General features: G+C 39.7%; 1 protein-coding gene across 5 annotated transcripts in view; it reads right to left on the reverse strand.

Annotated features, from left to right (window-relative positions):
• The window catches only part of LOC132821532 (inactive N-acetylated-alpha-linked acidic dipeptidase-like protein 2), a 973,299-nt gene that overhangs the window by 446,316 nt on the left and 501,703 nt on the right, over nucleotides 1-25,280 (reverse strand). For all 5 annotated transcript variants that reach the window (XM_060834141.1, XM_060834143.1, XM_060834142.1 and 2 more), the window contains 2 exons: nucleotides 13,521-13,640; nucleotides 2,938-3,088 (listed from right to left, as the gene is read on the reverse strand). In XM_060834141.1, coding sequence (XP_060690124.1) covers nucleotides 2,938-3,088; nucleotides 13,521-13,640 — 271 coding nt within the window. The remainder of the gene's footprint in view (nucleotides 1-2,937; nucleotides 3,089-13,520; nucleotides 13,641-25,280) is intronic.

Raw genomic sequence — 25,280 nt, forward strand, 5'->3', positions numbered from 1 at the left:
AAAGCTGTGGAAGCCACTGTTCCAGGAATGCTGTAAGCTGGCCTTCCTCTTCCCGTTTGGGAAGGCCCAGCAAACGAATATTTTTTCGACGACCTCGATTATCGAGGTCATCAATATGATCTTCTAAGGTCCGGACTCGCTGTTCGAGAGTCCGGACCTGATCCACGGCCGATTGAGCTGCAATCTCGGAGGTCGTGGCCTTTAACTCCACCCCTCCGACTCGGCGCTCGAGTTCCTGGATGTCTCGGCCGCGCTGCAGAAGCACGGCCGAGAGTGATTCCCATCGATTTCGGGACTCCTCGATAAATGCGTCGATCTTCGCGTCCAGCTTGGTGATCATCTCCACAAGGCTTGTAACTGTCGGTAAGTCCCCCGGGGCGGCTGTGGACGCCTCTGCTGCAGCTGAAGAGGGAAAGGGTGGGGGAGGGGGTCCTGCTTGTTGAGAGCTGCGGGCTCCCTTCCCTTTGGTCATTTTTCACTAAATATTAGACTATTTAAATGTTATACTAAGCAGCTATTTAAATTTAACAGCTATTATGAATGATTTGGTGAGTGTGGTGGGGGTGGGTGGCCCACTCTACCCAAGTCTTGGGAAGAGCTCTATAGACTCAGACTTGCTGGGTCGCCGCCATCTTGGATCCCCGCCGCTAGAGAGCTATTTAATACTGTTCACTGAATTGAGCTTGTTTTGGTCCATAGGTATTAATGGGAAGATGTTCATCAAAAATATACTTTTATAGCATTATTTATTTATCCAAATACACTGCAAAACACAAATAGCAAAGTATTACCTTGAAATACTTTGACCATAATCTAACAATATTTTATTATGTTGTATAATATTATATTTCATTCCTTTGAAAATAGTTTCACTGAAATTATAGGCGAGATATATAATCACAGAAATAGAAGTGTAAACATTCATTACTCAGTTGCAATAATTGCCAGGCAATTCTTTGACATTTCTCCCAGAACTCAGCACAAATCATGTAAATACCATTTTCTATTATAAAGATAGTGGCAAACCCAAGGAAAGCTCTGAATATTCCTGGAAAATCTACCCCTAATTTCAACTTCAGAACATTCTGGACTGCTTCTGTTTGTCCAAAGCATTTATTTTTGTGGACTCTGAGGACAATATATATGGAAATTTAATTAGATGAGTCAGACACCAATGTCTACTTAAAATCAAATGCTATCAAGTACCTTGAAATAAATCAAGTAGGGTGGCATAATTTAAAAAGCATATTTCTCAAAAATAAACAAAATAAAAAACAGTAAGACTCTTAATTTATGTATTTCAATTACATTCCAATGGAGACCTTGGAGCTCTACAAATTGTAGAAATGAAAGTAAAAATATTAGACATGTTAGCATACTTTATAGACTATATGATTTAAGGTCACTTTCCATCAGGTCTGGAGGTCCTTTATATTTTTGCTAGATTTATATTCCACGTTGTATGTATGGAGAAAGTCGATGATTCAAAAGAATAAAATCTGCAATACAATTATTGAAGAGCACACAGTGCTGTTCTTCCACAACTAGAAATATGATTCAAAAGCAATAGAGATTAGTTAAGTAAGCATTCTAACTTAAACAGGTTAGAGGGTCTGTTCCATTTATATGTGCATAGCGCAAGACTACATAATTCAGCAATAATTCACACTTAACAGTGTTACTCAGAACGTCAGTAAGGGAAATGGGCCTGTGACAAAGATTCAACATGGTTTCTGTACTAAAGCTGACATTAGTACTATCACAACCCAAAATCAGGTGAAAGGGTTTTCACCTGTGGGCGGCACAGTGGCACAGTGGTTCACACTGCTGCCTCACAGCGCCAGAGACTCGGGTTCAATTCCTGTCTCAGGTGACTCTATGCACATTCTCCCCGAGTCTGTGTGGGTTTCCTCCGGGTGCTCCGGTTTCTTCCCACAATCCAAAATTGTGCAGGTTAGGTGAATTGGCCATGCTAAATTGCCCGTAGTGTTAAGTGAAGGGGTAAATGTAGGGGAATGGGTCTGGTTGGTCGGTGTGGACTTGTTGGGCCGAAGGGCCTGTTTCCACACTGTAAGTAATCTAATCTAATCTATAAAGGCTTACACAGGATATACAGCAAAAATGATTACCAACCATGGCGGCTCAATGGTTAGCACTGCTGCCTTATGGTGCCAGCAACCAGGTTCGATTCCACCCTCAGGTGACCGACTGGAGTTTGAGTTTTCTGTTCACATCTGCATGGGTTTCCTCAGGGTGCTCTGGCTTCCTCCCACAGTCAAAATATATGTCATACTGAATTACCTGTAGATATGCAGGCTAGGTGGATCACCAATGGGAAATGCAGGGTGGTAGGGCAGTGGGGAGAGTCTGGTTGGGATGTTCTTCGGAGGGGCAGTATGGATCCAATGGGTCGCACGGGCTGCTTCTACACTGCAGGATTTCTGTTCTATTCTTTGAACAAAACGTATAAATCACTGGTAATTCCCTTCTCCAAATAATTTTCATATACTATCATTTTCATGGGATATTTTAATGCAAAATTGCAAAACTTAAGCATTAACTGAACCATTTTCTTAACTTGTCCATAATAAATATTTGGTGTGGTATTTTGTGGGGAGAAGGATGCTGTCACCATTCTACTTTCTTTTATTGGGTATAAGGGCCTGTTTGGTTAACAATTGAAGAGGAAATCTGACTAGAGTTTTAAGAGGCTCACTGGCAATCAGATACAAGTTATTTTAGTAAAATAAACATTGTTACGAAGAAAACAATGAGACTTGTGAACTTCGATGTTTATTCCTCAAGATCTGACAATGTTCTTCCTTATCACCACCCAAACATGTCATCATCAGACTCGCTGGAACTTAATGCAAGCTCCAAAAATAACTCTTTCAGAATCACTGCTTTAAATAACAACAGGGGACTATTTTGACTTACCAATACTAGGATATCCTGGTGTAGATGGGTCTCCTCCAGGATTCAAAGAAATCCAAAATGTCTTCTCCCCAAGTTTCTCCCTTGGGGGCGAATCACAAGGGTCAATATAGACCAAAGCTCCTCCAAAACCAGCCTCCAATAATAAAGATAACTGAACAACAAAGCACAATTTGATTAAAGAGTTACAGATGCAAAATATTTCAGTTACTTTAGTTGAGTTAAATGCTAATTCAGAATGTTGGCTGGCCTGTACTGCTGGAAACCCAATTTGCAATCCAGATAATTATATGTTCTGCAAGGTTTGTGAAGGTTTGTAGCTCAGGTTGAGGTTTAGGGTGTAGGTTTGCTCGCTGAGCTGTAGGTTTGATATCCAGACGTTTCATTACCTGGTTAGGTAACATCATCAGTGGTGACCTCCAAGTGAAGCGAAGCTGTTGTCTCCTGCTTTCTATTTATATGTTTGTCCTGGATGGGGTCCCTGAGGTTTGTGGTGATGTCATGTCCTGTTCGTTTTCTGAGGAGTTGATAGATGGTATCTAGATCTATGTGTTTGTTTATGGCATTGTGGTTGGAGTGCCAGGCCTCTAGGAATTCTCTGGCATGTCTTTGTTTAGCCTGTCCCAGTCAAAATGGTGTTTTTTTTTACCTCCATGTTTAGGGCTACGAGGGAGAGAGGGTTGTGTCTTTTTGTGGCTAGCTGGTGTTCGTGTATCCTGGTGGCTAACTTTCTTCCTGTTTGTCCTACATAGTATTTGTGGCAGTCCTTGCATGGAATTTTGTAGATGACGTAGATTTTGTCCATGGGTTGTACTGGGTCTTTTAAGTTTGTGAGCTTTTGTTTGAGAGTGTTGGTGGGTTTGTGTGCCACTAGGATTCCGAGGGGTCTTAGTAGTCTGGCTGTCATTTCTGAAACTTCATTTGAGCGAACAAACCTACACCCTAAATTATATGTTCTACTAATGTAGGTCATTTCACTCACTCCAAGGGAATTTCTAATGTCCAGCTATTTGAAAATAATTAAAATTCTGAAAATACACAAACATTGACCAAAGAACAATCCCACTGTCTACTTATTTCCTGATTTCAGTCTAGAAGGAAATATATTTAATAGGTTGAGAGATGTGCTTAAAAAACTTAGTGGTGAATTTGTCATGAAATACATCTGAAATTATTTGCTAAGTCTAGTCCATTTCCATTAAAATATGCTTCACTTGCCAATTGAAAAAAAGTTACATTTGCAAGAATGCAGTGTATTTTGAACCTATGATTTGGCTCTCAGCTATGATAGCTGCACATGCTGTCCTTATTATACTGACATATGGAGCACTTAAAACATTTGTTACCTTTTATATATCTGTTTTATTCATGGCAATGATTCTAACATCCCAGCAAATTACACTTGTTACAATGCCAGGTCTGAACATTGTATCACTTCACAAAAATATTTGCAAATGAGATTGTTGGGTTAGAATGGTTAACAAGATTCACAAGTTTTATTACAAATAAACTTTCAAGCTAACAGGGCTAAGATCTTATTCTGAGCTAAACTCAATTAAAGTGACACACTATGGAAAAATATAATTATAGTCCAGAAAATGTATTTAAATTGTCTTTCCTGTTACAAATTAAAAACACATCTCCATGTGCAGTTGTTTTCTCTGCTTTATACAGTCATGGCACTGGTTAAAATTATAAGTCAATAGTGATCTGTAAAATGGCTACATTCAGAACATATATTTGCTCAACTTCCCATAATAGATTCTATGCATAGTGAAATGAAAGTAAAAAACAGATTGAGTTAACTAAAAGATTTATTTTACATAAAATCCACTTATACGCTAGGATTAAAGGAAGCAAATGTTGATATTACTGAAATCCATTCATTACATGGGATTTTTACCATTTTAATCCTAGGATCAAATAAATCTTCCAGAAACAAGATTTGGTGGAGAGGGAAGACAACTAGCACACTAATTCTCAAGCTAAAATGTCAAAGGGGGAGGGTATGCTTGGATACAATGTGAACAGAAAGACATCTCAATCAGTTAAGCAATTTTGAAATAAATACCAACTTCATAGTCAATATACAGAGGAAAATACAAAGATTTACAATAAAACTGAATACTCATGAGGGAACAGGACAGGTGGCTTGAGCTTTAATTAGAAAAGCAAAATTCTATGGATGCTGTGTGAAATAAAAGCAGAAAATGTTAGAAATATTCAATAGGTCTGAAAAAAACAAACAACTTAATGTTTAAGATGATAATGTTTTATCACAGTTAATTAAAGATGAGGGGCCTAATTTTCATTCCTAGATTAAGAACCAAAGGCCAGGACTGTTCTCGATGTCCAAACCTGCCTTCAGAAGGGTTGAGGAGCAGATATGATCATCAGTTTTCATGGAAGAGGATTTGGCTGAAGGATGGGTTAAGCAGCTAACTTGAATCCACAGGAATGGGAGAGGAAATGTGACTGAGCAAATCCATGCTATTGTATCACCAGGCCCCTCCACAATTAAGATGACTGGCATGTACATTTCAGCAGCAAACAGACAAGGGTGAGCTGGCTGCCTGCAACTCATGCAAAACTACTAAGGGAGCACCACATAGAAATGGCAAATAGTGGAGGGCATACAGTTTGGCAAGACATTCAAGGTTTACAGTTATTGCCTCACCTGTAATTTAGTGTCACGGTCTCCTCTGACATTACTGAGGAAATAGGGCAGTTCTCCTCAATACTGTCCCATCTACCATTACCTCTTGAATGCATTTACATCTTTCCTATAAGATAGCACCAATAACTGTACTCAATACTTCAGCTGAGGTCTAACAAGTATCTTGTACAAGTTCACCATCAACTCCCTGCTCTTGTATTCTATGTTCCTATTAATAAAACCAAACACATTGTATATTTATGTATTGCTCTCTCCACCTGTCCTACCATATTCAATGATCTGTACACTACGCACCCAGATCCCTCTGCTCCTGCACCTCACTGTACCCCCTATTTTACATTGTCTTTCAATGTTCCTCCATGTGCAAAGGAGCTGGTTGTTGAAGCAACTTGAAAATACTCAGGTAAGTTCTGTGTAAGTCTTAAAATGTGCTTTCAATTCTATATTCAATTAACTCAAAACGCAGAAGTGCAAAGTGCAGTGTATGAAAATCTGTTGTGGTCATTCTATATCAGGCAATTACTTTGTGGCAGACAGTGACTGAGTTACTTAAGCACAAACATCAGAAGTGATTTTGCAGATGGTTTTCTATAATCTGACTTATTCACAGTACACAATTACGGAATCGGATTGACTTCATAGACAGACTGGAGATCATCAATCTCTGGAACATAATTAGATGAAGGAACTCTACAACAACACAGCATCATACAGCACGGATCTACATATAACAGAACAACATTTACATTTACATATTCTTCTACTTAAATGGAAGTAAATTACTTAATCATGAACAATTATTTGCAACCTGAAAGTTACAATTCCCAACTTGAATATCTCTCTCAACACACAACCATTAACTTCTGACTGACCTGTAGCTGTGTTAATAATAACTGTGGTGTGCCAGGCAGCAGAATGATACAGAGGAGCAGGAAAATCAATGTTTCGGGCAAAAGCCCTTCCTGATCATTCCTGATTAAGGGGTTTTGCCCGAAACGTTGATTTTCCTGCCTCACGGATGCTGCCTGACCTGCTGTGCTTTTCCAACACCACTCTAATTTTCACTGTGATCTCCAGCATCTGCAGTACTCACTTTCGCCTAGCAGAAAGATACATTATAGTTGGGATTTTCTCCTGAAAAATAATGGGGAAGCTGGTGGGAAAAAAACTGACCGGGCAGGTTGGCACCAGAGATGTAATTATTACTTCTTGGCATATCAGAAATCAATATGGGTTTACCTTTGCAATTAAGGCCCTTAAGTGGACAGTTAACAGCCACATTTAACAGCCCCTTGACATCACTAGCCAGATAGATTGTGTACCTGGCAGGTGTGAAAGTGTTTCTGGGACGATGTGTGGGAAGGGTCTACTAATTGAAACACCCAACCCTTGCCTCTAAGCTTCTTTACCTTCCCTCTCCCCATGACTCTCCATCCTAGGATTCTCTCTCACCATATCGCCACTTCCCTCACCTACTGCTCTAAACCTTGCATGTTGCTGTGTACCCAACTGTCTCAGTCTTCAAAGTGGCATAGCTGCTCACAGTTAAACATTTGATAAAGTCACTTATGGTAGGCTAGTCCAGAAGATTAAGTTATATGGGATCCACAGTGAATTAGTAGGTTGAATATAGAATTGGAGGAGAAAGTGAGGTCTGCAGATGCTGGTGATCAGAGCTGAAAATGTCTTGCTGGAAAAGCGCAGCAGGTCAGGCAGCATCCAAGGAACAGGAGATTTGACATTTCGGGCATAAGCCCTTCTTCATTCCTGAAGAAGGGCTTATGCCTGAAACATCGAATCTCCTGTTCCTTGGATGCTGCCTGACCTGCTGCGCTTTTCCAGCAACACATTTTCAGCTCTGAATACAGAATTGGCTTTGTCATTGAAGGCAGAGGGTAGTTTTCTGACTGAGCTCTGTGACCAGTGGTGTTCCACAAGGATCAGGGCTGGGATCTCTGTTGTTTGTAAATTATATCAATAACTTGGATGAAAATGCAGGTGGTCTGATGCAGACAATATGAAAATTGGTGGAGTTGTGGATAATGACAAAGGTACTTCCAGGAAATCTTTTGGTGCCAATATGCTGGCCCTATTCCTAGGGATTGAAGTCTGTCAAGTGGTTAAAGTTTCAGTAAGCGAGCATTTTTGGGATATCAAGCAAGTTTCAAAGTTATCATGGAAATGGATAAGGATCATACAGAAGTTAAGTGTCTAAATTATCATTGGACAGGATCTGGCAAAAATGAGAGCAGTTATTTGCAAGTAAGTCTACATTTGAAAAGTGGGAGCCTTTTAAAAATAGGATTGTGAGAATTCAGGGTCAGCATGTTCTTCTAAGGTGAAGGAAGAGGGCAGCAAGTCCAGAGAGGCCAAGGGATGACCTGATATAAGTATTATGTTATTATGAGAGGCATGGATAAAGTGGATAGTTGGAGTCTTTTTCCCAAGTTGGAAATGCCAAATATTAAGTGTCACAGATTTAATTTTGGGTGGTGGGGTGGCGGTGGGGCGGGGAGATTCAAAAATGTATGAGTCAAACAGATGTGTTTTTAAAGAGAGGGCCATAGGTGCTTGGAATGCACAGGCAGGGGAGATGGTAGAAGTATGTATGACAGCAATGTTTAAGAGGCATTTATACAGATATATGAACAGGCAGCAAATGGAGGGATACAGACAATGTGCAGGCAGCTGACATTAATTTAAAATGGCATCATGGTCAGTGCAGACATGATGGGCCCAAAGGTTCCTGTGCTATACTGTTCTGTGTTCAGTGGCTGTGGACCTCTGCATGGCTTGGAGCTGTACACAGGGAGGGATGTCACTGTCCCAGGAAGCGATGCACTGTAAAACCCACTTCCACTGTACTCTCTCATTGCTGGCAGTGGGGAAGGAGAGGTGACTAATATTACATTCTCCCCTACACACTGTAACCATAAAAAAGGGAAAATCCCAACCATTGGACATTAGGTGGTTTAACATCCCAATCCTACTAAAATAATTTCTCATCAGCTGACCAGTAACAATACTACAAGTAGATATAATGGGACAAGAACCCAACAGCAGCTCAACAGCTGCAAGGCATGCTTAAAATAGCAGGGGCCCCCTCAAGCTACCAAGACAGAGCTGTCTTCTGGCTTTCCAGATTGTTGCCCTGAGAAAATCCTGCCTCTTATTTAACTGTGAGTGATGCAATGAAAGATTTCTTGGAGAAAGATAATAATTTTATAAACACAGAAGTGAACAAAGATTCCCTGTGGTGGTTGCTCATGGTAACACTTGAAAAGACATTCTTTTATCAGAGCAAGAGCATTATACTATGTAATAAAAGTACAACTGTACATCTATGTGCCCGCTAAAACATTCACTATCTCCTTATTAATCTTAAAGGGTTCTCATACCTCACCTTCCCAAGTGAAATCCCTGGGCTGCAATGTCTTTATCCTCTGTGAATATGGATAAGAAGTACTTATTTAAGACCTCATTCACATCCATTGGCTCCATACACAGGTTGCCCCTTTGGTCTGGAAGAGTGGACATATGCTTCCTTCTTTTTCTTTATCAAAATCTCAATATCCCTTGATATCTAAGGTTCCCTGGACTTGCTACCCTCTTCCTTCACCTTAAAAGAACATGCTGGCCCCTGAATTCTACAATCCTATTTTTAAAAGACTCCCACTTTTCAAATGTAGACTTACCTACAAATATCTGCTCCCATTTTTGCCAGATCCTGTCTAATGATATTGAAATCGGCCTTCCCCTAATTTAGACACTTATCTTCTGTACGATCCTTATCCATTTCCATGATGACTTTGAAACTTGGTTGATATCCCAAAAAAGCTCGCTTACTGAAACTTTAAGCACTTGACAGACTTCAATCTCTAGGAATAGGGCTAGCACTACCTCTCTACATATTGGCACCAAAAGATTTCCTGGAAGCACTTGAAAAATTCAGCCCAATTTAATCCTTTCATACCAATGTGATCCAAGCTGTTAATGTTATTAATGTTAGCAAAGTTGAATTCCTCTACAACTCTAACCATGTTTCGCTCACACCTTTCTGTGATTTGCTCTTCTGATTGTTAGGAGGCCTGTAGTATAAAGCCAGCAACATTATCACTCCTTTTTTTAATTTATAAGCTCTACCAGATGGCATTGTTTGAAGACCCTTGTAGAATATCCTCCCTTATGATTGCAGCAATGGTTTCCTTTACCAGTATTGCAAAACCTCCACCTCTCTTACTTAGCACCACCCACCCATCATATCGTACCTGAAATTTCAATACCCTGGAATGTTGAGCTGCTAGTCCTGTCCTTCCTTCAAACATGTCTCAGCAATTGCAACAATATCAGATTCCAACATGCTGATCAATATTCTGAGCTTATCCACCTTACTAGTCTGGCTCCTTGCATTAAAATGGATACAATTTAGCTTTCTACACTTTCCATGTTCCCTTTCCTGCCAAAGTCTTCTCTGCCTACTGAAGTGTCCTAATAGTCCATCTATATCTAATTGGACCTTGCTGCTAACTTTACATCTTCTCTGTGCCCCATGCCCTTGTCAAATCAATTTAAATCCTCCCCAACAGCAAGGGCAAACCATCCAACAAGGATATTTAACCCATTTCAGTCCTGGTTAAATATAAGCTCTCTCATTAGAAGAGGCACATCTCTCCATGATATCTTGGTGCTTTATGTAATAATCCTGGAGCTAATAATAATAATGGAATTTGTTGATTTTTTTTATTTATTCATGGGTTGAGGGAATCCCTGGCTAGGCCAGCATTCCTGACCTATCCCTAATTACCCAGAGGATAGTTAAGAGTCAACCATGTTGCCGTGGATCTGGAGTCACATGTAGGCCAGATAAGGATGGCAGTTTCCTTCCCTAAAGGACATCAGATAGACGATTGACAATAGATCCAAAGATCCTTAATTCCACATTTTCAATGAATTCAAATTCCACTATCTGCCGAGTCAGGATTTGAAAATTACTTGCGTCTCTGGATTAATAGTCCAGCATAACACCACTAGCCTATTGCCTCCCTTCAGCAACAGTAAATCAGTGGCCTTGATGAAGGGTTTATGCCCAAAACGTCGATTATTCTGCTCCTTAGATGCTGCCTGAGCAACTGTGCTTTTCCAGCACCACATTCCCGACTCTGATCTCCAGCATCTGCACTCCTCAGTTTCTCCTCGCCTTGATGATATCACTTGATATGGCATAAAAACCCATATTGTTACCTCCAGTGCACAGCGTGTTGTTCTAGATGTACATTAAGATATTTGCATATATCAAATACTTCCTGGAATTTTACCACAGTTGTAGAACAAAGTAATGAACATTCGGATTAAAATGTCTCTTTTCCTGCAGTGCCCTGATTGGTCCGACTATCGGTACTTTCAACACTTCATCAGCAACACGCATTTCCAGTTGATTTGAAGTCAGTGTGCAGGCATAACACTTCAATTTTACTTATTTGGTTCTTTCCATTTCTTGTACTAGCCATAATTTATGGCACATGATTGTCAGATTTAGTGATAATTTTTGTGAACTTATGAGTGTTTTCAATGCCCAGACAAGCATTTGGAGTTACTGTACCTCATTTAAATCTAACTTAATCATACCGAGGTGAAAAAGGTAGGTGACCTAGCTGCCTCAACTGCTCAACTGTTGTTTTATGAGCTGGCACTGAACTCACGAAATGCTCGTTACTGGTTGAAGATTGGGGTCAAAGCAAGACTGAAACATTGCAGCCAGCTCATTCATTATATCTGGACACAATAATGTCCTATTGTAAATTAACATCCAATTTATGAGCACTCTGTAATCTTCAGAATTAGTAATTCAAGGTCATTCTGCTGTCTTCTTCGATTCTTACCACAAATTTCATTCGAAAACCACCAAATCAATTCCTTTCTCTAACAACTACCTGAACTGTGCAAAATAACTTTCACTGATCTCCAGTGGTGCCTGAATAAGCAATGGTACAGTTTTTTTTATGTTTCACAATCACTCCATAAACTTACTCTTCCACATCTCTATATTCTCCACTAATATCTATTCTCCCATTCTGAGCTCTTGCATATTCTCTATCTTAATTGACCCTCCATTGACACCTATTTTAAATGCTGAAGCCTTAAAATCTAGAATTTTTTTTTCAAACTTATCCATTCAATTCATCTATCTTTCTTCCTTTAAAATGTTCCTTAAAACTTTTTTTTCCTCATACTTTAGTCATCCACGCTATTATTTCCTTAAATGGCTCAGAGTCAAAAATTGTTTGATGATGGTCTTGCGAATTGCCTGCAAACTCTGACTGGTACGATTCCAGCGAATGGGAATACCGAAGAAGTCAGAATCTAAATCTGGTTTGATTGACCATAAGTTTTAATTTTGTTATTTGCTTTCTGTACTGGTCAATCATTGAACATATTCATAAGAGACTGCCAATGGACTTTAAACAAATAAACATCAAAGTCTATTGCACACAAAAGTAAAGAAAACCACAGAACTATTTCAAATGGTCTCACTACAAATATCAGAAATAAAGATTTAACCCTTTTACCCTCAAAAGCAACCTTACAAAACTGTAATTACAACCTTTGCAATTTATCATGGTACAGTAGTGCACATTCAAACCTATTCAAGAACAAGGAACAAACATGCTTTAAGCACTCCAAATATCACCTGAGAACAACATAAGAAGTAGACCATCCATCTTGTCAAGCCCGTTGCCCCATTCAATTCAATTGGATCATAGCCAATCATCTATTTCAGGGCATCTTTCATGCACTATTTTCATAGCCCTTGATGTCATTAATCTTTACAAATTTGATTTCTGTCTTGAATGTGCTCAAAGATTAAGCTGCCTCAGCTCTCTGGGGATTCATCACCCTATGTGTGAAGAAATTCCTCCTTATCTCATTCTTAGTGGCTGACTCTTTAATCTGAGATTACCAATCCTTTTTCATGCTTACTGTCATTCACTCATAGAAAATGAGTAAGTCTTGACCCAAGGAATCTTTCCTCTTCTTTAGTTCTCTGTTGAAGTCAATGGTATGGCAAAGGGCAATAGCGTCATGATTGCTTTAACAATACTCAGATGTAGCATGTAGGATCATCAGACCTGATTTGGAGATGCCAGACTGGGGTGTACAAAGTTAAAAATTACACAACACCAGGTTATAGTCCAACAGGTTTAATTGGAAGTACACTAGCTTTCGGAGCGACACTCCTTCCACCTGATAAAGGAGCAACGCTCCGATAGCTAGTGCACTTCCAGTTAAGCCTGTTGGACTATAATCTGGTGTTGTGAGATTTTTTTTACTTTGATCATCAGACAGGCATCACAGTCAATGAGAAAATTGTCTGAATGGTTCTAGAGTTGTTACCTTTGTTGCTGTGAAGTGATATGTCAGATTATCTGTTTTATAGATTTATCTGATTTAGTAACTTTGACTATATGTTTTCCAACTCCAGAATTTATCAAGGAATCTGTCAAGAACATATGATGTTAAATTTATTGAATTTAATTTCTTGAGTCTTTATAATGGCACACATGTAGTGTTTAATGTATACTTCCAGTAATTTTGTACCTGTTGGGTTAATCAGGCCATCTGAATGACAACACAAGTTTTCACTCAAATATTCCCTAATATGAATAAATCTATGAAAGTAAAGGTTGTATTAATGGTTGACTTTTATGCAATGAAAGCTAAGTTAGTGATGAGTACTAAATGTAAAAATATATAAAGGTATATGTTATTTTATAATCTAAAATAGCATTTATTTGACAAAAATTCTTTATCCACTTTGTCTTTCATGTTTCTTTCAACTTTGCACCACAATTGAAAACAATTAGCATATTGTCTGAATGTAAAACTACATTCGGGATTTTTCACATCTTACCTTGTATAATAAAGGTGCTTTTCCAAGTTTAATTAGTGCAATTTTTTTGGTAACATCGGTGCTTGATTGAAGTTGGAGCAGATCATCAATTGTTCCATATTGTACATCAATGATCTCTGCCTGAAAATGAACATTTTCAATATTCATTAAACAGTTCCTGCTGTTGCATATGACAGCTTAACTGTTTAATTGTTATACTGGCATAAAATACTGTCAAAAATAGGTGTCGGTATTAGCTTAATATTAATCTTTACAAGTTGTGAAAAATTCCTAAGGATTGTTACCAATATCAGCTCGAAAAAAATCTATGTAATTCAATTAGTTTAAACATCAAAAAGTTAAACATGTCATAGCATAGAAAAAGAGGTAAAGGGTAAGAAATGTTCTCTCCTTTCATGAAAGAAGCTGTATATATAACATTGTTATTACTCAGCAGTGCTAATACAGCCAAATCTTGTTTATTTCCAATTTCCGTTTCAATACAAATATTTCGAAAGTCCGATTTTCACCTTAAACCACAATTCTAATTGTGAGAAATTCATTATCTTGCAATTTCATTTATTACAGTTCCTACTTATATGTAAGTTCAGTGCACAGAAACATCCTTGACATCAGATTTATCCCCTTTGAACTTGAAGGACTAGATAAAATGAGAACCAGGTTTAAAAAATGAGCGTTATGACAGGGATGGTCACTATGGGTGAAATGGTGTTTGAGTAGTTTGATCTTAAAAGAGCTAAGAAAATCCTGCTTTTCCAATGCCTGCTGCAAGCCTAAGCAATGAACCCAGATAGGAAATTGAGTCACACTTTCATTTACAAAAATGAAAATAAAAAATGCTGGAGAAACTCAACAGGTCTGATGGCATGTGTGGGGAAAGAATACAAGTTTATGTTCTGGGTCCAATATAACTCTTCTTCATCCAAAGAACCAAAATTTTGTTTGACAATGCTCATGTGAAGTATTTTTTCAACTTTTGGCTGTGGTATGATCTCAGCTGTTGGTAATACTGGAGAAGTTAACTGTTAATTCAAAACATAACTGCTTTTTTCTGCTCAGATTCTAAGAGATCTGTTAAGCTTCTCCAACACGATATTTTACTTCAGAATTCCAGCATCCGCAGTACTTTATTTGCTTGTTTACAAAAACCTATGAGATAAAAAACTAGCTAGCAACAATCCTGATTAAACTGCTATGCTTGTTAGCACCTGATTGCACTTACAATGGTACAAGAAAATTAGCTCCTATATCCTACCTCATCAAACATATGCAAACAGAAACAAGATAAGTGCTGGAAAATTTAATAAAAGAACCCCCAACATCATTGCTGTGAGATGAGCAAACTGGTTGGTTTAATCAACATCTTCCAAGATTTGAGAAAGACTATTCTGACATTAGAGGCAATTGATAAGAGATAAACTAGGGAACCTCAGTACAGAATTAAGGGGTGTTCATTTCACATTTACTTGCAAAGGGATTTCTTTTGTCAGAGGGTGCTGAATGTCTGGAATTCTTTACCCCTGAGAGTTGTGGAGGCTAGAACACAAAGTATTTCAGAAGTAGGCAGATAGATTTTTGAAATATCAAGGAGTTGAGGGCTATGAAGAGCTGGCACTAAAGTGAAATTGAGGGCAGGGCAGATCAACCCTGATCATACAGGATGGAGAGATAAGTTTGAGGGGCTGAAGAATCTACACCTGCTCCTACTTCTTATGTTCTTATGATTGGGACACCAATGCATTCAAACAAATTTGATAAAGGAGAAACTTTAAGTAACAAAATGCATGAAACAAACAACATGACAGTGATAACACTTTTTGAATATTTTGCGACAGAAATGAATGGAAAGTAATGTTATAATGTGAAATTTAATTATGGCAGGTAACAGCTTTGATTCAAAAGCAGCACACCCATCTGTTCAGTGAGTAGATTGTGAGCTTATTTCTTTCTACCAGATTTACAAACAAGATCCATGCTATCGCTTTTGTGCATTATTTCAATCTGCTTTAAGACTAATTTAGTGAGACAAAAGCGAAGACACCTTTTATTCGCTTAAACAGAAACTTTTTATAAAAAAAAAATCAACTTGTTTGACATAGCATACCTCCATGACGGATGGAATGTGAACCCAGACATGCTCGTCCAGAGGTACAGAAATTACAATTGTGCCACATTAGAAAAAAAACAGAGAATAAGTAGTTCCTGAGACTGTCCAGAGATGTTATTACACATCTCTGGAGCAGGTGGGACTTGAACCCATGTCTCATGGATTCGATGTAAGGACACTACCACTGCATCACAACAGGCCTTCACTACTCAGTCTTCAATATTTTCTAATGAACTTATTCAGAGATATAATATCACACCTCTAGAATAGATGGGACCTAAACCCGTGCCCACTGGCTCAAAGATAGGAATCTATTACCCAATCTCTGTTTCTTTCAATAACTATTCAGTCTTGGCTTTTTTTCACGCATCAGTTAGATTTGTTCCCCCTTTATATCAACCCAGTCAGTTAATTATTCAATTAACTCCACACACCTATTTAACTCCTTTCTGTATCAACATATTCTTAAATAGGTCCAGTAGTCTGAGAAGTGGTCTTGTAACATACTAAACTGTGAAATTGGTCTCTCATTAGACATAGAAGATCCCATGTTATGATGAGCTAGCATGAAAGACATGATTTGGAGATGATGGTGTTGGACTGGAGTGTACAAAGTTAAAAATCACACAACACCAGGTTATAGTCCAACAGGTTTATTTGGAAGCACTAGCTTTCAGAGCGCTGCTCCTTCATCAGCTGGTTGTGGAGTGTCAGATATTAAGATCGACTTTATAGCAAGAGTTTACAGTGCAATATAACTGAAATTATATGTTGAAAAAGACCTGGATTGTTTGTTAAGTCTCTCATCTTTTAGAGCAGGCATGTTGGTTTCAGTTCTTTCATATATAAATTACAAAACGTTTTGAAAAGTTACACTCTCAAGTGAACTTTAACAATTGGTGTCATGTCGGCCCAGAGAATGCATTGAAGGTGTGAGTTTCCCTGTGTGAGACTGTCTGTGCGACAATCGTCAGACAGTTTCTAATTTTAAAAAATGGATTTACAGAATCTTACATGGATTCATGCAGTTTTTGAGCAAAGTAAAGTGTAATTCTGCAAATACAAATTCACCCATAAACTTATATTTGTATGTGTGCATATGGATACGTGTGTGTGTGTGTGTGTGTGTGTGTGTGTATTGGGGGGGGGGGGGGGGCACGTGGGAGGGTTGTGTCTTTGAGAGGGTGTATGTGTGTGAGTATGAGTATAAAAGGGTATAAGTCTGTGAGACAGTGCGTGTGTGAGTGTGGGAATGTATGTGTGAGCGTATGACAGAGGGTCTGCATCAGTGTATGGGTGTATAGGGGAGTGTGTTTGGAGGAGGGCCTGTGTGTGCACGAGTGTGTGTGTGTATAGCGCAATGAGGTCACCTGTAGTGTGAAATGAACCCAAGGCTCAGTTGATGCCATCCTCATGGGTACCAAACTTGGCTATAAGTCCCTGCTCTGTCACTTTTTGTTGTTGACTATCCCAAAGTCCGCCTTGGAGGATGGTCACCCAATGGTCCGAGGTCGAATGTCCTGGACCGCTGAAGTGTTCTCTGACTGGGAGGGAACACTCCTGTCTGTTGGTTGTTGTGCGGTGTCCATTCATCCATTCCCGTAGCCTTTGCTTGGTCTTGCCAATGTACTATGCCTCAGGTAATCTTGCCTGCAGAGTATGAGATCGACAATGTTGGCTGAGCCACATGAGTACCTGTCATGTACATGGTGTGAGGCATCCCCACATGTAATGGTGGTATCCGCATAGACACTCTGATACGTCTTGCAGCGTTTACCGTGACAAGGTTGTATGGTGTTGTCCTGAAGGCTGGGCAGTTTGCTGCGAACAATGATCCCTTTGAAGTTTGAGGGCTGATTAAAGGCGAGAAGTAGAGATGTGGGGAAATTTTTGGCGAGGTGTTTATCCTCATTGATAATGTGTTGCAGGTTGTGAAGAACATGGCATAGGTTTTTGGCTCCTGGGAGGTACTGGACAACGAAGGGTACCCTGTCGGTTGTAGCTCGTGTCTGTCTCCTGAGGAGGTCATTACGATTTCTCGCTCTGGCACATCGGAAATGGCGGTCAATGAGTTGAGCATCATCAGGTTTATTTATACTCCTCAAGTGGTTTATTTATATTACCTGATAAAGGAGCATCATTCCAAAAGCTAGTGCTTCCAAATAAACCTGTTGGACTATGACCTGGTGTTATGTGAATTTTAACTTTGTACACCCCAGTCCAACACCAGCATCTCCAAATCATGACTACCATCGACACCACCAACAGCTGGCTTAAAATGGAGAGGATCTCTAAGATTGACACAGACATCAAGTTTCCTGCAGGAAAACAGGAAAGATCCCAAAAGGAATACAGATTACAAGCCCACTCAAGTCAACCTACAACACAGACTACGCGGAGAGATTTTGCCACCGCTCCTCTTGCAAACTCCTCAATCATCTCGTGCACCAACTCTACAGCAGGCACCACAACCTTGAAATTAAGATGGGTCCACGCTGTCAGCCTGCACTCAGGATACAGCAGTACAGTTACAGGCCAAACAGGTAAGGCGACAAAACTACACCATGTACATGCACACCAAGAACAAGAAACTGGAGAAACTTGGCATCACTCCCAGCAGTAGCCAAGCCCACCCTGGCACCACAGTGAAAAATGTTATCACCGCAGGGAAGTTGATCATCAACTTATCAGACCACACCCTTCAACCAGAAGAGATTGAAGTTCTTAGCAGAGGTCTCAATTTCTGCCCCACCACCAAAATGGACCACACTGGCCTTGCAACAGACTCTGAGGAATTCATCAGATGAATGAGACTCCAGGAATTCTTTCAAGATGCCCAGTGTGATCCCCGGTGAGCCCACCGAGAAACTGGAACAGTCATCACAGCGATCCGGAGAAGAGCGACCAAAGAAGGAGTCAACTTGGACCCCATTGGAGAGCCGCTGACCTGGGCTTGACAAGAATGCTCAAACTGTCAGGAAATATATAAATGCCAAGTTCATCAGCCGTACCCACAAGGTACAGCAAAACATCACCCGATCACAATGCAATGCCATCCATGCTCGCAAAACCAAACACAACATTGTCATCAAACCAGCAGATAAAGGAAGAGCCATCATATTCAGAATAGAACAGACTACTGCAAGAAAGTGTACCGACAACTAGACCACCAGGAACACCACAGGCAACTACCAGCCAATCAAAAAGAGCGTCCCTGTGACCAGGAATATGGATCCAGTCCTTCAGCGTTCCCTACATGCCCTCATCCCATGTACTTCTCGCATAATTGACTTCTACTGCCTTACGAAGATACAGAAAGACAATACACCAGGACGTCCCATCGTATCAGGCAATGAGTCTCTGTGTGAGAACCTCGCAGTCTATGTCGAAGGCATCTTCAAACCCATTGTACAGGGAACCCCTGTACAACCTTCTGTCACAACAATACAGATTTCTTACAGAAACTCAGCACATACCACCGGTCAAACCGGGAACATTCCTCATCACAATGGATGTTTCAGCACTCTACACCAGCATCCCCCACAATGACGGCCTCATGGCAACAGCCTCAGTACTCAACACCAACAACTGCCAATCTCCGAGCACCCTCCTACAACTCGTCTGCTTTATCCTCGATCACAACATTTTCCCCTTTGACAACCAATTCTTCATCCAGACACACGGAACAGCCATGGGGACCAAATTTGCACCTAAATATGCCAATATTTTCATGCACAGGTTTGACCAAGACTTCTTCTCTATGCAGGATCTCCAACCAATACTATACACCAGGTACACTGATGACATTTTCTTCCTCTGCACCCATGTTGAATGGTAGGGCTGGCTAGAGGGGCCAAATGGCCTATTCCTGCTCCTATTTCTCAGATATCCCAGAAAGCAGGACAGTGTCAGAACCTCACAAGAATGAATGAATTGGAAATTTATCTCATTGATGCTTTTGAAATCACTGGTTATCACATTTCTATCCATTATATTGGCAAGTATACTATAACTACTTATTTGGCGATAAAGCAAATTGGAAGATTCGAAAGTAGAAAGGTATTATATAAATGCAAGACTTTTCTTTTAATTTGCTTTAATTTTAAAGAACACTATGAATACTCCATGTCATCTAATTAAGTTGTTTTCCTCCACACACTGTACAGTGGGAGGTATTTTCACAGTAAGAATCCAAGCATGAGGCTCTTAATTGAGTGTGCATTTGGCAAACAGTACCAACCACCATGGAACCATTACAGTGATTAAGAACACATTATTCAGCTCATCTATTTGTTTATTGGTGGGGAAAAAAAATTTCCTCTTGTTTTTGACACAAGTCTGTCTCATCATCACTTGAAATAACCACTATGATACGCATTATGGCATAAAGTGATGACTGTCCAGCTAATCTCCCTTTCCTAGAGACATATTACTCAAGATCAGATGCAAATAGTTGCTCATAATATACTTTGCCTTTTATTGCAGATTTACTGATGAATAGCACATCTCTGATCTGCTGAATTTGAAATGTGTTTCCATAATGTTGTAGCCAGTAAAGTCTCCTAATAATTATATACCAGTTTATTTCATCAAGGATGGTTAATTTCAAGCTAAAATAATTATCTCAGATCAGTATAATGGATCATAGAGCAGCTCTTGTGGTTCAGTAGTAGTGACACTACCTCTGAACCAGGGTGCCTAGGTTCAAATCCAACCTGCTCCAGAGGTGTGCCATAACATCTCTGAATAGATTGGTTAGAACATACCTCCAGGGCTCATAGAAACCCAATTAGTTTGGTCTCACTGGCATAAACTCCTGACCATGTCATCTGGCAGTCAGCGGGAAGTGGTCCCCTGGCCAGTAAGATGGGAAAGTAAGAGGCTGATAATCGGAATCAGACAAAATGTTCTGAAGAGTACAATTTTTAAAGGCTCCCAATCATAACGAAGATGTTGAGGAAAGAGACTCAAAACTAGGCTAATTCAAGTTTGGGCCTTAGGGACCACTGATGTTCTTCTGGCTCACAATATAATAAGAAGTGATATTTCATTAAAACTCCTTCTCGCACTAATGGGGTTCAGGATCCATTTTCCCAAAATTGTTAGGTTGGCATGGAAGTTGTAAATGCACCTCCACCCTTCATTAAAACATGAGACTAATATTGTAGTTGCAGCTTAGTGACAAAATTGAAAAGCAGTCAGCATATTTTAGAAAAAATCCTTCTGACTTTATGAAGACAGTAAATAAGTTATGTATTTGCATGCCCATGCCAAGTTTCCAACAGACAGAGGGGTGGCAGGCAGCATGGCAAGGCATGGGTTAAAAGTCTTACTGCACAGGAGATCATTCAGCATTTTATGAGCATTCTGGTTTAGTGCAATCTCCTGCCATTTCCCTGTATCCTGGATGTTGTTTATTCAAATAGCCATCTAATGCCAATTTGAATGCCTCGAATGAATCTACTTTCAGTGCATGTCCCACCAGTGTGCATTCCAGAGTCAACCCTTTCATTTTGTGAAGACATTTCTTCATACACTAAATTTGCTTCTTTTGCTCTTGATCCTTTTGTGAGTGGAGTTCTATTCATCAAAGTTTCCCCTAATTTTTCTCGCTGCTGTGCAGATCTCTGAGGTCTGTGCGTGGCACTGTACATTGACCCCCCAATCAGAGTGTGCAGAGCTGTATGACCATGCTGTGAATGTTGCTGTCCGTCTGTCTTGGAAAAGTCATCTTCTCGGCACTCACTTCAACAAGACAATGCGCATCATAATTGGAATGCTTCATCCCCATCCTCCAGCATTCAGTCCCCACAAGCATCATTTCCCCATACCTCCCCACAAAAACACACACAAGCTGGCTACTGACCACCCATGTTATGACTACAGGTTGGTGGAGGCTGGTCGACATGGCCAAACAGGTGGGCCTGATCTTGGCAAGGGGAGGAAGGACTCTGAAATTTTGTTGGAGTGATTTTAGTGAAGGGGATCAAATTAGAAAAATGCGCAGTTGCAGACAGGCTTTTGCTTTCACCATTTTTTTTTGACAAACACCGATTGTGAATAGAAATGCAGCCAGGCAGCAGGGCTTCAAGCATGGAAACATTATGAAAAAAGTCACAAATATTTTCCTCTACTGACGGCTAGTAACAGCACAAATTGAATGTTTTAACTTGGTTGGTGATTTATAGGTATTTGTGCCAATCGTTTGTTAATGCACATTGTCGCAAAATGCCAGTTATTAGTTTGGCAGAGGATCGTGGTACATGAACAAATTATCCATTTCAGAAATGGCCTGAACGCAAACAATATAACTGGTCCTCCTGCTGGGCAATCAAAATAATGTATTGACAACAGGCACTAATGCTGCTCTAATTGAGCGTGTATCCATTTCTGGGTAGTAAATTCTCTCAATTGGGCAAGGAGTTTGCATGTACTCCAACCACAAGGCTGGAACACAAACAAAATAAAAATGTTGTCAAGGTGATTCAGTGGGAGCAGTAATTTAATTTTGGATGTAAAAATGAGAGCTCTTGACCTTTGAAATGAAATGATCTGGAACGATGAGTATGCTGTTAATGGACTTACCCTTGTTAACCCATGACAAAGGCTTACTGTAAATTCATAACTGCAGGCCACATTCAGGAAAATAATGACTGTTTTAACCTATACACTGAATCAATACATCCTAAGTTATCAAATTTAAGTAAAGCTCCTGCAACACCATCTCAAAAAATCTTTTGTTATTTCTATTCTTTTGATTGGTCAGGTTGACAAAACATAAAATACCCTTGCAATTAGATTTCCAAAATCTCAAATATTCTGTTGATTGCAAAGGACAAGTATTGGAGCAAAACAAGGTTGAACTATTTAATCTTCTTTAAGCAATGTTGTCATAGATACTAACATTTTAGTGTAACAAAATCACCAGAAAAACATTTTTCCATTTTCAAGAAGCCCTTTACATCACTTATTGTATTCTTTGACAGTACCACTATGCTGAACAGGTAAATACAGAACAGATCGAACAGCTCAAACCAGGCATTCGTGAGACACCATGGGCCATCAGCTCAACCATAATTGTACTCAAACATTTCCCTCACCCTACAATCAAACAATTAAACCAGCAACTCAATTCGTGATCAACGAGAAGGGCATAACCGGAGCAATATCAGGATAATTAAAAATGAACATCCAGACTGGTGACATTACAGCACGGGGTATACATATGCTAAACAGTGGAAGCAAAATGCAGTCGACATCACAAAACAATGCCACAACCAATGGATCTGAGCAAAGCTCTGCATCCTGTCAAAACTAGTTGAGAATGGTGGGAAACAGTTAAACTACTAATGGGAGGAGCAGGCTTTTATATATGGGTCTGTAAGAGTTAACACTTGAATAAATAGCGTACACTACTCACTGATGACATCATGGCAGCTTGCTTGCAATGAAGAAGGAGCTAAAAGGAGCCAAACCTAGAGTAATTGTGGTCTTAAACATTTCTGTAGTAAAACAAATCATATTCATGGAATGTGTAAATACTTGCAGAGATAAAATTAAATTCATTTTGTTGCTCAACAATAACTCTTTGTTAGGCCGGAGAGGTGGATATTATAATTCGCAGATCATGTTGGGCTTGAAGAAACCCATACTCATGGGTCAACAGTGGTTTTAAACCACAAGATAGTGTGCTACATTGATCTGCACTACTTCTAAACAGTGCAAACTAAGGACAATTAGAATTTAGGTCTTCAAGAAAGGCAGGGAAAAATATGCTGATGACACTGAAAACTTCAAGAGAAACAGATGGTTCTGATTGGTAACAATACCAGAACTCCAGAAACCTTGTGGTAACACTCAACACAGAAGAAAACTTCAGAGAATGAGACAGAAGATATTTCAGTCTGAGTGGAAGATGTACAGGAAGCGAAGAAATTGAGTCTCAAGTCACAGGTCTAGGTGATTTTGCAAGGCAGTGTTCTGTGGAAGCTATCCCAACTTCCAGTTGAGCCAAGTAAAAAATGAGGTCTGCAGATGCTGGAGATCACAGCTGCAAATGTGTTGCTGGTCAAAGCACAGCAGGCCAGGCAGCATCTCAGGAATAGAGAATTCGACGTTTCGAGCATAAGCCCTTCATCAGTTGAGCCAGTGAGCTGACCAGGCATTGTCAACTGCAGGAGTCAAGACCAAAAAGCACTTGCACAATTGGAGTAGCTTTAATATCTAGGATTCTGGATAATCCAAGATGGATGGAAGATAGGAAAAAATTCTGGCTGTAAGACCTGCTCCTTTTTTGAGGTATTTTAGGTATTGGAGGTGAGTTCCTCGAATTCTAAGAGCAGCAATTACAGTTTTATATGCTGTTGCATTGTTTTGGAACTTTGGGGAAAAAAGATCAAAACAACAGGACTTTTAAAAGGAGGAAGACAGACAAAAGGCAGTGATCACTTGGTTAGTGAGGGAGCGAGAGCAAGAAACCTACACTGCTAACTGACACAGCAGTGCATCTGCACAGTACTGTCTTTGCTGTTTGAGTTCATGTATCTCTGGACATTGGAGTGGGTCTTGGAAAAATTAACACATAGCTAAATTCACAGCTGAACTTGGAGGAACCTGTGTGGAAGAGCTCACAGCACAGGAACAGATAAGTACATAGATTTTAAAGTGTAACCTTGCTGTAAGTCTACATTACTGAGTTGAGTGGGTTCTTCCTTGATTATACATTTGATTGAGATCTGTCTCTTGATTAAATTTTTAAAAATATGAAGTATAAGTACAAGTTAGCCTGGAAAACTATTTTATTAGAGCAATAAGACTGCGCTATTTTCTGGGTCTGTAGGTTGTGAAGGAGTGAAGATGGCCGTAAGTACAGTGATATGCTCTTCCTGTCAGATGTAGGAGGTTTGGGAGAGTTTCCATGTTACTGGTGATTATGTCTGCAGGAAGTGTCTTTGATTTCGAATCCTATCAGATCGCATGGATCAGTTGAAGCAGCAGTTAGAGGCAATGAGTAGTTTTCAAGGGCTAGAGGGTGTGATGGATGGCAGTTATAGGAAGGGAGAAAAACCACAGATACAGTCAGGTAATTGGGTTAACTGCAGGAAAGGTAGGAGAGGGAAGCAGGTAGTGCAGGAGTCTTCTGTGGTTATCCCTATCTCAAACAAGTATGCTGTTTTGGAAAATGTAATATTACGACACGGGGTAAACCCTCCTGCTTAATTTCAACCAGCAATGCAGAAAAGATTTATCCCCTGCAGTAATCTGTGAAAATTCAAGAAGTCAAGAACTATTTAAAGTACAAGTTTACCACTTTATGTATTAACATATAACAGAGAATAATTAACTAACAACTCCATCCTCGAACCTAACTTTTACCTTCCCCTTCTACAATACTAGTCCAATAAAACACCCAATTAAGGTTTATTAAATTCAATTTTTCAAACATCTGCCAGATGTCGAATCTGTTTGTTGTGTCTTCCTCTGTCGTCTTTTTTTCTTCTTAAGGATTTCTGTTTCACAGGTTACTGATCAAGAAAGGTACCTTTAAAAGAACTATTTTTCTGGGCAGTCTGCAGATGCTGGTGTCTTGGCAGTTCTCCTCCCTCCTGTTCAATTTTCGCAGGTCTTATACCCCAAAGCATCAGATTGTGTCA

This window comes from Hemiscyllium ocellatum, chromosome 13, assembly GCF_020745735.1.
Source record: "Hemiscyllium ocellatum isolate sHemOce1 chromosome 13, sHemOce1.pat.X.cur, whole genome shotgun sequence".
NCBI lineage: Eukaryota > Metazoa > Chordata > Chondrichthyes > Orectolobiformes > Hemiscylliidae > Hemiscyllium > Hemiscyllium ocellatum.